This window comes from Xenopus tropicalis, chromosome 1, assembly GCF_000004195.4.
Source record: "Xenopus tropicalis strain Nigerian chromosome 1, UCB_Xtro_10.0, whole genome shotgun sequence".
NCBI classification, from domain to species: domain Eukaryota; kingdom Metazoa; phylum Chordata; class Amphibia; order Anura; family Pipidae; genus Xenopus; species Xenopus tropicalis.
This window is the reverse complement of record NC_030677.2, coordinates 126,295,965-126,310,658: the sequence shown is the minus strand read 5'-3', so window position 1 is coordinate 126,310,658 and position 14,694 is coordinate 126,295,965. Positions and strand designations below refer to the sequence as shown.

Below are 14,694 nucleotides of genomic sequence, written 5' to 3'. Positions count from 1 at the left end.
CTCCAACTCTAAAGTGTTGGATAGATGCTATGTTGGCAGACATCAACTTACTTTAAAAGGCAGAGCAGAATTGTAATTCTCTGGAATTTCCCAGGACAGCAAAACTGATGTTTTCATCACAGCTTTCACATGAAAATTTTTTGCGAACACTGCTGGAAAAGTAAGAAAAATGTATTTAAACTACCCTTTATACATATAGCCCTTAACAACTGCACCTCAACTGACTCAATTTCATTGATTAGAAATGTTGATCAGATGTACTTTGTTGAAGGGGGTAAAATGGTATGACAACCCATTAGGCTCTCTGTTATGCCAGCTTATTTGTTCTTACCTGAAAACATTATGTAGGAGGTAACCAGTCAATGGTCAGCTGTAGACTAATGTAGCCAAAACATATTAAGATGGAAGTACTTTACCTTCTGGTTTTGTAGACCCTATTAATTTGAGCAGTACCATCAGGATTAGTAACTGCTTCCAATAAACTCATATCCAAAGAAAGACATCCCTCTAAGGAGAAAGCCTTATGTAGACAAATCCTACCTTGATCAACTGGCAGTGTCCTGAACTGGACACTCGGACTAAAGGGACCGGGGCCTTTGCTTGTATGTGCACGTAATTTTACATCATATGTGGTATCAGGTTTTAACCCAGTGAGAGTCACAGTCGTATCAGCAGGAACAATGGGTACTTCAATTGGATAATGTGGAAGATTGATATCCCGATACATTAGAGTATATTTTGTGAGAAGGCCATTTCTTTCTTCTAAGTTTGGATGTTGCCAGGTTATCAGTACTGATGTCGAAGAGGTGCTATCACAGTGAATATTTTGTGGGAATCCACTTGGTGGTTCCTCTGGAATAGAAAGTTCTTTCACAATTTCTTCCCCGTAGCCCACTTTGTTTCTGGCTGATAATTTAAAGATGTATAGAGCTCCTTTGTGAATGTCTGTGGCAGTAAAATGCTCTTCTTTTTCAGAAAATTCTAATGTTGTAAGCGTGTCCAAATCCTTGCGGCCAAACTTTAAGCGGTAACCAATGACTGGTCCAAATGTTTCAACAGGTGGATACCACTGAATAAGGGCAGTATTCATTTGAGTGTGGCTAATGACAAGTCGAGGTTTACCTGGAACTAAAAAAATTACATATATATCATTAGCTTTGAATCTTTGAAAAGGTCTATCATTGGGTATAAAATGTAATTATGCTAACATACAAGTTGGCTTTAACAGTCCACTAGGTTCCTTTGTTTAGTCTAGTGAATGGTGTTCCTGTGCAACCTGTCCTGTCTTGCTGAGGGAACATGGTCTTAAACCAGAACTTTCCTTTCTAAATAGCAGATTTATGTCAGCCAAACTTGCAGGTTGCATTTAACTACTGATTAACTTTACAGAGCAAAAAGCTTATAATTAGGACCTATGGCTAAAAGACAATTTCCCCATATACAATAACAGCTAAGTGGCTGGGATTCTGAGGATAAGATGAATGTATGCAACGGTATTATGCTTGGAGATTACAGAGAAAATGGTTTGGCGGCTGTACCATAAATGTAAATAACTATAATTATGGCACAAATGTAAAAGACCTATTCTGAGTCATTATTCTCAAAAAGGTTTATGGAAGTATTTAAGATTCAGCTAAAAATGCTAAAGCAATAAAATGTGCAATTTTGAATTTATTTGGACTAGAAAAGAGCAAACTGGGCAAATACATCCAATCTGCCTTCAGCCTGACAGCTACAGGGAAGATAAGGCTTATTTTTGGCACAAGGATGATTTCAAAGTCCATTGAGAGATTAGACACTTCCACAGTATGCACCAGGGATTCACATACACAGTAGCAACAAGCTGAAGTCTTATTCAGACATTAGCTGGTTCACAAACGTAATCCTCTTGCTACTATTGCTATTTGAGATGGGCAAACAGCTCCTGCACCACTGGATCTCTGTATCAGGGGGCAGGAAGGTAGATATTCATAGACAAATGTATTAAAACTCAAAAGTAAACAAGAATCTAAATTTTACCAATGTAACAGTTCTCATAAGGTATTGTTTAGCAAATTTTAATTGCACATTATATGTAAGGCCAGCATAAATGTGGCATATTTTTGGCACAAAAATATAATCTTTTTGAGTAATAAGGTAATATTAGGAAAATGCCCATGATTTGGAGTAAGCTACATTATTACAATTAGTTAAGTCTTGCAAATACCTTATGCTGCTTCTGCTTTTTAAGTCGCACCTTGGGGCAGATTTACTATAATTCATACTGATGAATCCTGAAGGAAATGTATGATGAATTGACACATTTATCAAAGAAAATAAAAGTGTCAGGTTGTCAGAATGTGTCCCACTGCTTTAAGCAGTCAAACACTTTTCTGCTCAGTGGGGTGTTAGAGTTCAGTAGCAGAGCTGATGGTGTTGACATGTATGTAATTCAAGTATTCAAGTATTCTCTACAGCCACCTGGACAGCAATCACATCTCACTTAATGCTACACATTTTTCATATAGTAAACTCAAAATAAACAGAGCAGGTTTGCCACAAGAAGGATAATAAACAATATACAAATGTAGTAATATAGAAACAAAGGTAGTAGAGCTGTTGTCAAATGTATACATTTCTTTTACAAGTCATTATTTGGGGTTGCTTAAAAGTGAACTGATTAATGGTTTAACATGTGGGCAGTATATAAAGAAACTGATCCCAGATGAGAAATTCACTCCATTTGAGTGGTACACTTAATTAATGTTGTATACTTTAATTGATTGGATAATACATGTGATTCATTAAATTAATTTTAACAGATTAATTGTATAACAGAATCATAAAAGCTACATGTCTATAATGATACTACTGTTGCTAGTCTTTATCCAGCTTTTACAAAGGTGCTACAAAGTCTATTTTATTGACTTATTCAGACCCACACCCTGTATCAAACCTTGAACAGAAATATAAACATTAGTGAAAAAAGGGAAGGAAGATAGGAAGAATGGATGGACGCAATGAAGGGAGGAAGGAGGCTGGGAAGTAAGGTGGAAGAAGGAAAGAAAGGAAGGACAGCCATAAAGGTAGCTTATATTTTGGTTTTATGAAGGCAACATGGACAAGCACCACAATAATTAAACATTTATACTGAAATGTGTTTTTATTTCATTGTAGGTATTATAAAAAAAAATAAAAGAAAATAAAGTTAATAATGGAATTTCAGACATGCTTCTAAACCATATTTTTTCTTTGTGTTCTAAACATTATTAAAGTCAATGGAGCATAAGCAAAGTGAAGAGAGCCCACAGAAACAAAATAATATCTCCTTCAGGTTTCCAGTGAAGAGATTGCTATAAGCTGTCACAAAATTATATATGTCATAAATCGCTTTTATTCTGGCGGCAGCACTCATATTGATGACTATTTTTATTTTATTTTTTACCTTGATTGGTGGTGCCACAAAAGGATATAAGAAATACGACTAGCTTTTAAAAGAACTGAATCAGAGGAGAGTTTGGCTTATTAAATGAAATAACCTCATCTACCTGGCGGCAAAGTGAAGTGTGTATCCTTGATATTTGGAGCCTTGTGTGCAATAAAGAACATGTGGCAAGGACACTATTAAACTGCAAATAATGCCCAGCAGCCAGAGGGCAAGAAGCAAAGAACAAAACATGCATTACATTCAATGCAGCTTTTTTTATGTCTCACCATAAATAGTGTGGACCAACAGCAGTGGAATATTTAAAACCCCAAACTAATTTTCAGTATTTTTAAATTCTATAGGACCAATCAGATGGTACCAGTTACTTGTCTGCCTTTAGGTTTAATTTTCTTGTTAGATAAAGAACAAACTTTGCTGCTGTTACTACTCCATGATGGCTAGATCATCATTTACAACTTGCAGGTCAGGGTGTAAATGGCAAAAAATAAAACTCAGTCCAACACTTTTTTGCAATTTGCACTTTGCCCTGTATGTAGATAATCTGGCAAAGGTCTCTGAGCAGTAACATAACTAGTCATCCCCAGGCCCGGGTGCAGGGCATGCAGCCGGGCACCCACCCCCACTCTGGACAAATCAGAAATTCTCTTTTTTTAAGCTAACTGCTGTGTGGAAAGAAGGCTCATTGCTGGGACTTTAATGGGTCTACAAAAGATAGAAATCCAGGACCGGGACTAAAATATTCAACAAAGTAATAGAATTGTAGAATGTTAATTAACAAGTTCTACAAGTGCGCTTCATTTAAGGTGTGTGAGCCGCTAGCTTCTAAGACAGTTCTAAAAGACAAATGGGCCAATAATAAATGCGGGAAAGGAAGAACTAATTCATTTGAAGGACAGTTTCTGGACAGTAAGCAAAAATGGTTACTAGGTGGATTTGTTCTGCCTTTTAACAGCCATGGTAATTATCTTGAGGAAAAGATCAGTGTAGCAAAGTTAATTGCTCCTACATGTACCTTCTGAATACTTTGGATACATGTTTCCAATTCCTGTGGAACAGTTAATTTTGTTATTAAGCTATGAATTAATCAAATTAATCTAGCCCCCCACACTTTCATACTCTTTATTAAACTCAACCCACACCCAATCCTAACATGCAAAACTTTAACCCACACCAGACCCAGACTCGCAAAATGTTGCCATTGTAAAACCCATACACACATCTTTATGCTACTTCTGTGTGTGCCTTAGGTTCCAAGACAGCGAAACTTTGGGAGAGGAGAAAGAATGTACATTCTTAGCACCCAACCCAAACTCGTCACCCATATTTCAACCCTAACCGGCCTGGCCTAAGAGTAAACCCTTAGGTCCTGCAGGTCGACCCCCATGTCACTACGGTGTAGCCTGATCACACTCTTTCTTACACTATTAGAAGTTATTAAACAAACACCTTTAGTGTATTGCTTTGTATTAGTTAGTGCTGATTACATATTTTATAGGTGTTTCTGTGCATATTTTTTAAACTCAAAAAGCAAGACTGACAATCTACATGCTTTTGATGAAAAAAGTCCCATTCTTCAATGGAACATATATTGCAATCTACATCTTATTTGCATTTTAGTATTTCCTACATATTAATGTAGTATGATTGGGTTATTTGTAGAATCTCTGCTAAACCAAGCAAGTGCTTGCAGCTGGGGCAGGAATTAGTGTGCATGCCTAGAATTCTTGCCTGGGACTACAATTTCCTTTTTCAAATGATCATGTAAAGAATTTGACACATTTTTTATTATAAGGTTCATTATTCATTATAGTCAGCTATTATATTGCCCTTTTGCACAGTGCAGTGGAATGTGCAACCACATGCTTAAAAAAAGGGTTCTCAATGGCAAATCCTTGCATGATAAGTACATAACTGACCTGCAGCACTTGTAGACACGATTTTTGGCTTGCTGCGAGCTCCATCTCCTTTAGTGGTATATGCTGTGACAGTGATGGAGTATGCAGTTTCAGGCTGCAGTCCAGATATGATCATTTCCTAAAACGAAGAAAAGAAAAACAGTTTCAACTATGCTTTTCTAAACAATTCACATTGCATTTGTGTTGAACAATATGTTCCTTGGGAGTTTGTTGCTTAGTATCTTTCATGCCTTAAATGGAACACAGAAGAATACTCCTGGCTGCAGTTAATATAAGTTTAAATCTAATGGTATACTGTTACTGTTCTGCATAGCATCCCTGCTACTTCCCAAGCTAAAATTTAAATCTTCAGCAAACTGCTGCTCATTCTGAACTAACTACAAAGCTGCACAATCATATCATTAGTGAGTTGAGTCATGTCAGACTTACTCTCTGTGGGACACTGATTATTGAGTTAACCCACTAATCATTGCTAATACAGACAGTAATACTGTGATCCATGGAGAAATCAGCCTTCAGGACACAGTTGCATCCAAACTGTTATTTGCAACAAGATCATAAATGAATCTGCTATTAACCCTAAACATAAGATCTGGGTTTCTTAAGCAGAGCGCTGTGGGCAAACACAGTCCTCTAAGGGCTATGGAACACACAAAGGGTCATTTACCAGTCATGGTACAAAGTGCAAACAACAGTCATTTTGCACTGTACCCCACTCTCAGTGCCCACAGGTTCAGATCCTCGAGCTCCAGAACTAAGGGCATAGATATGCGCTTTCCCCATGAATACAGCTGACCTGCATTAGGTGAATCACCCTTCCAACCTCCAACCCTTCTACGAACTTGCATGTCATTCATTTGTACATGTTGGGGAGCACTAGTAGGTGCATGCCAAAAAGGAGTCCTGTACTAACACCTGCAAGGACAGGGCTGCCATGTTTCCGCCAATGCTGGGCCGTCCAACTAGCAGTGGAGTTGTTATCTAGTGCAAAGGGTAGCAAGTGCCCAAGAGAAAGTGGTACATGAATGACCACCAATTTTGCATGACTTAGTGATCTAGCACTTGTGCCTGGAGTTATGGTAAATGGCCCCTATGGTATTTTGACGTTTCCTTACTTACATTAATACACTTAATCTGCTACAGCCCTAAGGAATAGTTGTGGCACCCAAGCTATGCAAAGGCTCCAGAAATTTCACTGAATGACATCATTGTAATACAACCTAACATAAATGTCTACAGGCTGAACTTTTACTGAATTAATTTAATGTAAAAAGAAACGAAAAAAAAACACATTCATGAACTGAGTGCGATCATGCATCACTCAGTGTACCACAAAACGAGTTTGAGCGTTGCCATTGCACATTTTAGCTGGGCAAGGTAAAAGCTTATAATAATAATAGCATGGTAACAGCTAAAGCTCAATTTCAATAATGCAGGACAAACTTTTCTTCTTAAACCATAAATGCATTTCAACTTATTAGTAGCAGCCATTCAAACAAATAGTACAATCGGTAACATCACGCACAGTACTTTTACTGTTGGCAAATCACAGCATCATGCTAAATGGATATCAGACGGAAAAATAAAGTGAAATGTTAGTGCATGCATCTGTGCAAACACAAAATAATGGGAACAAACCGAATAATCAAAATAAAGCAATAAAACACACACTTTGAAATGCTTAACCACTTTACTCACATGTTCAGTAGTATCATCATATTCCCACTGTTTACAAGTAAGAAGGTAGGAGAGAAAAATAATAATAATAATAAAAAAGAAAGAAAATACGCCCATACTATTACGGCTTAGCATTAAGCCCTTTAAAAAAAAAAAAAAAAAAGTTAAAATATACAGAATCTGTCAATGATGTCTATGTTTTGAGTGTTGTACCCTAGATGTATTCGCTAAGTTCGCTAAGGCCCTGTGTACAGTCTAGTTCTCTTTGTCTCCCTTTGTCTTCCCTTTCCTCATTTATGTGCCCTTTGTTTCACTACCTTTAGCAGGTCTATTTATCAATTTTTGAAGTTGAGTTTTTTCTAAATTGGATCACAAAAAATACTGCAATCTAACCTGAATTTAAGAAGGAAAGGTAAAAACTAAGTAAGCTTTATCAGAAAGGTCTATGTAAATACAGCCATACAGTGGAGGAAATAATTATTTGACCCCTCACTGATTTTGTAAGTTTGTCCAATGACAAAGAAATGAAAAGTCTCAGAACAGTATCATTTCAATGGTAGGTTTATTTTAACAGTGGTAGATAGCACATCAAAAGGAAAATCGAAAAAATAACTTTAAATAAAAGATAGCAACTGATTTGCATTTCATTGAGTGAAATAAGTTTTTGAACCCTCTAACAAAAAAAGACTTAATACTTAGTGGAAAAACCCTTGTTTGCAAGCACAGAGGTCAAACGTTTCTTGTAATTGATGACCAAGTTTGCGCACATTTTAGGAGGAATGTTGGTCCCACTCCTCTTTGCAGATCATCTCTAAATCCCTAAGGTTTCGAGGCTGTCTCTGTGCAACTCTGAGCTTGAGCTCCCTCCATAGGTTTTCTATTGGATTAAGGTCCGGAGACTGACTAGGCCACTCCATGACCTTAATGTGCTTCTTCTTGAGCCACTCCTTTGTTGCCTTTGCTGTATGTTTTGGGTCATTGTCGTGCTGGAACACCCATCCACGACCCATTTCAGTTTCCTGGCAGAGGGAAGGAGGTTGTCATTCAGGATTTCACGATACATGGCTCCGTCCATTTTCCCGTTAATGCGAATAAGTTGTCCTGTGCCCTTAGCAGAAAAACACCCCCAAAGCAAAATGTTTCCACCCCCATGCTTGATGGTGGGGACGGTGTTTTGGGGGTCATAGGCAGCATTTTTCTTCCTCCAAACACAGCGAGTTGAGTTAATGCCAAAGAGCTCTCTTTTGGTCTCATCAGACCACAGCACCTTCTCCCAGTCACTCACAGAATCATTCAGGTGTTCATTGGCAAACTTCAGACAGGCCTGCACATGTGCCTTCTTGAGCAGGGGGACCTTGCGAGCCCTGCAGGATTTTAATCCATTGCAGTGTAATGTGTTTCCAATGGTTTTCTTGGTGACTGTGGTCCCTGCTAATTTGAGGTCATTAACTAACTCCTCCCGTGTAGTTCTAGGATGCTTTTTCACCTTTCTCAGAATCATTGACACCCCACGAGGTGAGATCTTGCGTGGAGCCCCAGAGCGAGGTCGATTGATGGTCATTTTGTGCTCCTTCCATTTTCGAACAATCGCACCAACAGTTGTCACCTTCTCTCCCAGCTTCTTGCTAATGGTTTTGTAGCCCATTCCAGCCTTGTGCAGGTCTACAATTTTGTCTCTGACATCCTTGGACAGCTCTTTGGTCTTTCCCATGTTGGAGAGTTTGGAGTCTGCTTGATTGATTGATTCTGTGGACAGGTGTCTTTTATACAGGTGACTAGTTAAGACAGGTGTCCTTAATGAGGTTGACTAATTGAGTAGAAGTGTCTAACCACTCTGTGGGAGCCAGAACTCTTAATGATTGGTAGGGGTTCAAAAACTTATTTCACTCAATGAAATGCAAATCAGTTGCTATCTTTTATTTAAAGTTATTTTTTCGATTTTCCTTTTGATGTGCTATCTGCCACTGTTAAAATAAACCTACCATTGAAATGATACTGTTCTGAGACTTTTCATTTCTTTGTCATTGGACAAACTTACAAAATCAGTGAGGGGTCAAATAATTATTTCCTCCACTGTAAGCACTTACAGAAACACTGCACTAAGTTCTCTTTCAAAAGAAACATGATTTCTTGTCTCTTTGTTTTCATGTGCCAAAATCTGCTCAGCTCTGTCCTCTCTCACCTTTCCTGCTCCTTCCTCCCTCACAAATGCTAAGAACTCCCTCCCCTCCTTTAGGAATGTGTGATCTGAGCCAATCAGCAGGAAGCTTCCTCATAGTCTTACTAACTGAGCATGTACACCAGTCTTGGTCTTGTTGCAGGAGTGTGGCATTATGGGAATTTTCTTTACAGAGCTCAGTGTATTTTTTTCACACGAGGCTTCTGATCATCTGAACAGGAGAAATATGGGGAGACTTAAGGGCACTATTGAGAGAACTGAAGGTATGCCTGCAGCTTGAGATTAACTCTTTATTAGCCTTTCCTTCTCCTTTAATGTGATCTTTCTTCCTCAATCACTAAAATATATATGGAAAAGTCCAACTGGAACAACTGTATTACAATCATTTAAAAAATTGTGATGTTCTATTCATTTATACAAATTTGACCTAAAAAAAAAAAAACTTAAATAGCTTGAACGTTGAATATACACCTTCCAATGATTTTTATAGAGGCTTGGCAGGTTGTAGCTGCCATATTTTTTTAATTTTATTTTTATCAAGTTAGGTCGAGCCCATCTGGTCACTAAAAAATTTCAAAAGCCCACTAATACATTCACATAGACTGGAATATACAAATAGAACAGGCCTGTGCAGTGCTACTTAGTAAATCCCATTCATAAAATTATTATGTTCTTGTTGAAAGTATTATATGATAGTATGAATCCCCTATGAGACTCACTGACAAAAATAAAGAGCTATTTAAATATTTTGCCAAATATAAGCAGTCTGAGCTTTAAATGAGGGCTCAATTGAGTAAAATATTCCCACTAATACACTCCACACATTTTAAATTGGTCTTCATTGTGAGTGCAGAACCATATAGTTGAAGGCAACTGAATAAAAGAAGTTTCTCAGTACATATTTAGTTACTTTTGTAAGTAACAAGTAGTAAACAACTCCCTCAAGAATTAGTGTATTAAGAAAAATCATATTTGCTATATGTATATTTGCAGTATGTTGTTGTTTTTTTTTAACACACTGATTCCTGCAGTAGTTGTTTACTACTTTTTACTTGCAAAAGGAACTAAGTAAGTACTTTGGCAATGGCCTAATGCCCAAATGTTTCCTTTCAAATGTACATTAGCTGGCTACTTTTTTTTGTAAATAATACAACAATAGTCGTAAGGGTAATGGGGTCTATGAAAGCCCCTTACACACCAAGTCCAAGATTAACCACTGAAGTTTTGCACAGAGCAATGCTGTGACTACTGAGCTTGCATCATCAGCTTAGGAGAGGGCCAGTAAAATTGAAGCTACACATAACCCAGTCAGAGGGACTCCGAGGGACTAATTTGAAAGCTGAGAACATCAATCTCATATGACTGCTGTACCTGCAGGCTGATACCGTAACCTATGCTACTACTGTACCTGCCTGAAGGATTCCATATATGAAGTTCCATTTCATATATTGCTTCCAGATAAGGTAACTTGTTTTTTATGTATAGTTTTACAAATAGCCTAGAAAGCTTTATAGCTATCATTACCAACAAATGAGCAGCAGAAAATGTAAGTGATAATGAAACTCCCTGAATGATAATAACATTCCTAGTTAGTATTGAGGGTCCAGTACAGGCTCAGTATAAGAGCAATGCAGCTATGCTTCCTTTGATGTTATACATTACTAATAAATACCTTGGAAAAAAGCATGATTATATTTAAATAAACTGTCCACAAAAGGTTCCGTGGCCACATAAAAAAGTTTGTTTTGATTAATGCTATAATATTCAATGTGCTTGTATACATGTGTGTGTAAATGTTCTAACATTTTTACAATATCTAATCTGTTACACTTTTTGTTTTCTGTTCTATAAATCAATGTGTCTAAGGGCAAGACAAGTTTTAAAGAATATAAATAAGAAATATTGATGATAATTAAAACTGCATATCTCAATGTAGGAGGATTTAATATAAAGGTGCATACATGACAAATGCCTTTATCTGTCCCATCCAGCAAAGCTGCATAAATCACAAGAACACTAGTTGTGATTAGAGTTGCTCACACCATAAAGGACACAAAATAAAAATATCAAAAAATATCATACTATGAGGTGTAATTATGACATCTAGATGAATGCTAATGACTACAATATGCATCTACATTGAAAAATACTCTGCCTCACAGGATAAGGAAGTTATTTGCCTGTTTATAAAGTGATTTAATGACCACATTATGAATTGTTTGCTATGGATTACTGCATATTCTCATACTTTGTGCCTTTTATTACATGTGGGGGTTAGTATGTGCAATGCAATATTAGCTATACCCTAAAGATTTAATGATGCTGTAAACACTATTTGCTCAACCAACCATTACCCAAATTTTGCTGAACTACAAATCACAGAATACTCCAACATTTTATCAAAGGTGTAAGCACACTGGGACCTGTAGTCCATCAATTTCAGAGTTACATGCTTTCAGCAATATTGCACATTAAAATGTTTCCATATCTGTCCATGGCCAGCAGTCCAACTGACTGTTCGACCGAGAATCCAACCTGATCTATGCATATCTGGCTTCATGTTGTTCCTACAATCAGAGCTGGAAGCTTACATTTATATAACAACTAAACAGCAGTATGCCCTCCTTCCTGATATTTAATTAACTTTAAATATCATGAATTCAAAATAACCCAATAATCTCTGTATGTAAGATAATAATTAGATGACTGGCATTGTGCTGGGCTGATAAGCGGCATTATCACTGGTGAATTATCTGGCATCTTTGATTAACTTTTTTGTCAGCTGCATTCTCATTGGTTAATTCCCTTGCATGTGTAAATACATTTTAGGCCATCTAGGTTGGAGAGCTTGGTGATAATGTAATGGAGGGTTTACAATCCAGGTTTATGATAAATACCTTACACAAACCTATGCTGAAACCTAGGGTGCCATATAGTAGATATATCATGTATATCTAGATAACATGGCAAGATAAATAAATAAATGGCATGAACTATTCTTCATGGAGCCATGATCACTAATGAGGAACCGTTGATTGAAGCACATTTGCCAGATGCTTTAGCAAAGTCTGCTCCATCTGTGTAAACTTTTTAATAAAAAAAAGCTTCTTACTGTGTGTTTGCCCCACCCAAAGCCTACCAAAACTGTTCCAGCTGTTGTGAAAGAGGATGTGTCACTAGTTGACATAGAAGGGGTAATAGGGGCTGGGTATTGTGGCAGTAAAATACATATAACTTTAATTTTTAATCTAAATTTAATACATTTCCAAGTAAAAAAGTTGCAAATGTAAAATCAATTACTTTACATGTAAGGTGAATAAGATGTTTCTAATATATTTAGTACATTACAGTGTATATGTTTAATGGGTAAAGAACAAAGGTTAATAATACAAAAATAATACATTAATTTAATAATGATTTACCTGAGCATCAGCCAGCATAACATCTTTGAGCATTGGTTGGCCTTTAGGTTCCCCATTTTCCATCCGCACATAATGCACCTGGTAACCACGTATTTGGCCATGCTGCTTGTTAGCCACAGGTGAGCGCCAGGATACTTTAACAGATGTGGAGTTGACAGCCTCTACCTCGACTTTGCGAGGAGGACCACTAGGAACTGGAACAACATCATTTGATAAAACAACTTTATAGGCACTCATCCCACCCACTGAATAAAAGGATCTTCATTCAAGCAATAAAAATTCAAAACAATTCTGCTCTATTATTTAGTGGAAAGATCAAAAACATGACTGATGCAAAAAAAAATGGAAGAAGAAAAAAGGGTATCTGAGAAAGAGAAAAAACATGTAAAAATGTAAAAAGCCAAGGAGGATGCTTTGACAATTCAAAGCATTTAGCTGAAAGGTTGTACTGGTATAAATAATAAGACAAAAAGACAATGCTTTCAAAAATAAACAATTTTACATTGTACAGCTGTGGTTTATTTGGGCCTTCTTTTTTTCTTTGGTATTAGGAATGGAATAATAATCAACAAAGATGACTCCACAAAATAGCTGCGCATCAGTTTCCACAAAAGATAACAAAGATACAAGAGAAAGAAGAACTTTCAAACAAGAAGTCTGGAGAAAATCAAGAAAACCAGTAAACTGTAAAATAAAACAAAAATGTAAAAAGTTGTTTCCAGAAGAGCATTTAAAAATGTTTCCAGAAGTAAGTAGAGGAGAGCTGAATTTTTTTAGTATAACAAAAATAAAGACTTTTAAAAATCTGTTAGAAAAGGAGCCAGGATAGCAAAAAATTGAGCTTCCAAATACATAGAGAAGCTTGAAGAGAAGGGATAGTATGAACTGACGGAGGAAAGGAAACATACCATCTTCATCTGTCCGAATCAGTATAGGAGAACTCTCTGGGCCAGGTCCAACATCAGTATAGGCAATCATAATAATGCGATACTGAGTCCATTTTTCCAGTTGTTCCAAAAGGTACTGTCTAGTCTCTGAGGAAATACTCAGTATTTCATGGGACTTGGCATCATCTGTATCAACTCCAGTATATTTAATGGAATATCCCATGATTTTGCCATTCTGCTTTTCCACCGGAGGAGGAAGCCAACTTACCAATATGCTGGTAGAGCTTTGGCTGTTACATCTTATGTCTTGTGGAGGAGCTGATGGCTCTGAATTCAGTAAAGCATTACAGAGAGTTTGGGGTGCAAAGGATAGGGATGATCCGAAAATAAAAAAATGAGGAAGAAAAGAAAAAAAAAATAAAATAAAAACAAAACCAAAAATAACTAAATTTGAAAACTTAATGCGAAATTAAATATAAAAATAAAATATTTAAGGGGTCAAAATGCACCTTGGCTTGTTAATATGAACTGACTTAAATAAACACATGAACATGTAAGACAAAATGAGAAGGAAGGCATGATGATGAGGCCTAATAGTAGTATTACCTACCTGTACAATTAACACAAAAAATGTATATATATACCACCAAATTTGGTTTAAATTGAAACTCTTGCTGGTTGCAATTAATGCATGTTGTATATTTCATTTATAATACTAACCTCCCCCAAATCATAAGAGGGAAAAGAAAGGAAAACGTTGTTCGTACCAAGACCTTACTAATTAAAATAATATTTTGAAACAAAGAGTTGCTTTTGTATCATTTCACAGATGCATGACATGCTTTAAGTAGCAACCAGCATGAACTGAAAAAAAGAAACTAAAAAGTAAATAAATGGCAACCTTTGAATCCACTTGACTACAATTAAACTGAATTTCTTTTTTGTTTTTAATGAGGTCTGGGTCTACAGTAAGCATGCAAAATTAATGACAATCTAATACAAAGATTTACCTACCAGGGTATATATCAGGCTTGTGGGGTTTGACTTTAACTGGTACTTACCCGTAGTGATCAGCTGCTATCCCACCATGAGTATTAATTTTGATTCAGAGTGACATATTCATTAGCAGAGAATTAGAAGGCCACTAATAAACATCTACTATAATAGCTATCAAACTATTACAACT

The 14,694-nt window shown here is 36.6% G+C and overlaps 1 protein-coding gene across 47 annotated transcripts in view; it reads right to left on the bottom strand.

The window, feature by feature from the left end:
- ptprd (protein tyrosine phosphatase receptor type D) overlaps positions 1–14,694 on the bottom strand; it is a 909,395-nt gene that overhangs the window by 68,250 nt on the left and 826,451 nt on the right. For 14 of the 47 annotated variants that reach the window (XM_031895469.1, XM_031895508.1, XM_031895475.1 and 11 more), the window contains 6 exons: positions 13,530–13,835; positions 12,622–12,815; positions 7,042–7,068; positions 5,344–5,461; positions 541–1,128; positions 52–152 (listed from right to left, as the gene is read on the bottom strand). In XM_031895469.1, the coding sequence (XP_031751329.1) occupies positions 52–152; positions 541–1,128; positions 5,344–5,461; positions 7,042–7,068; positions 12,622–12,815; positions 13,530–13,835 (1,334 nt within the window). The remainder of the gene's footprint in view (positions 1–51; positions 153–540; positions 1,129–5,343; positions 5,462–7,041; positions 7,069–12,621; positions 12,816–13,529; positions 13,836–14,694) is intronic. The other 33 variants (XM_031895587.1, XM_031895557.1, XM_031895564.1 and 30 more) reach the window with 8 other exon arrangements.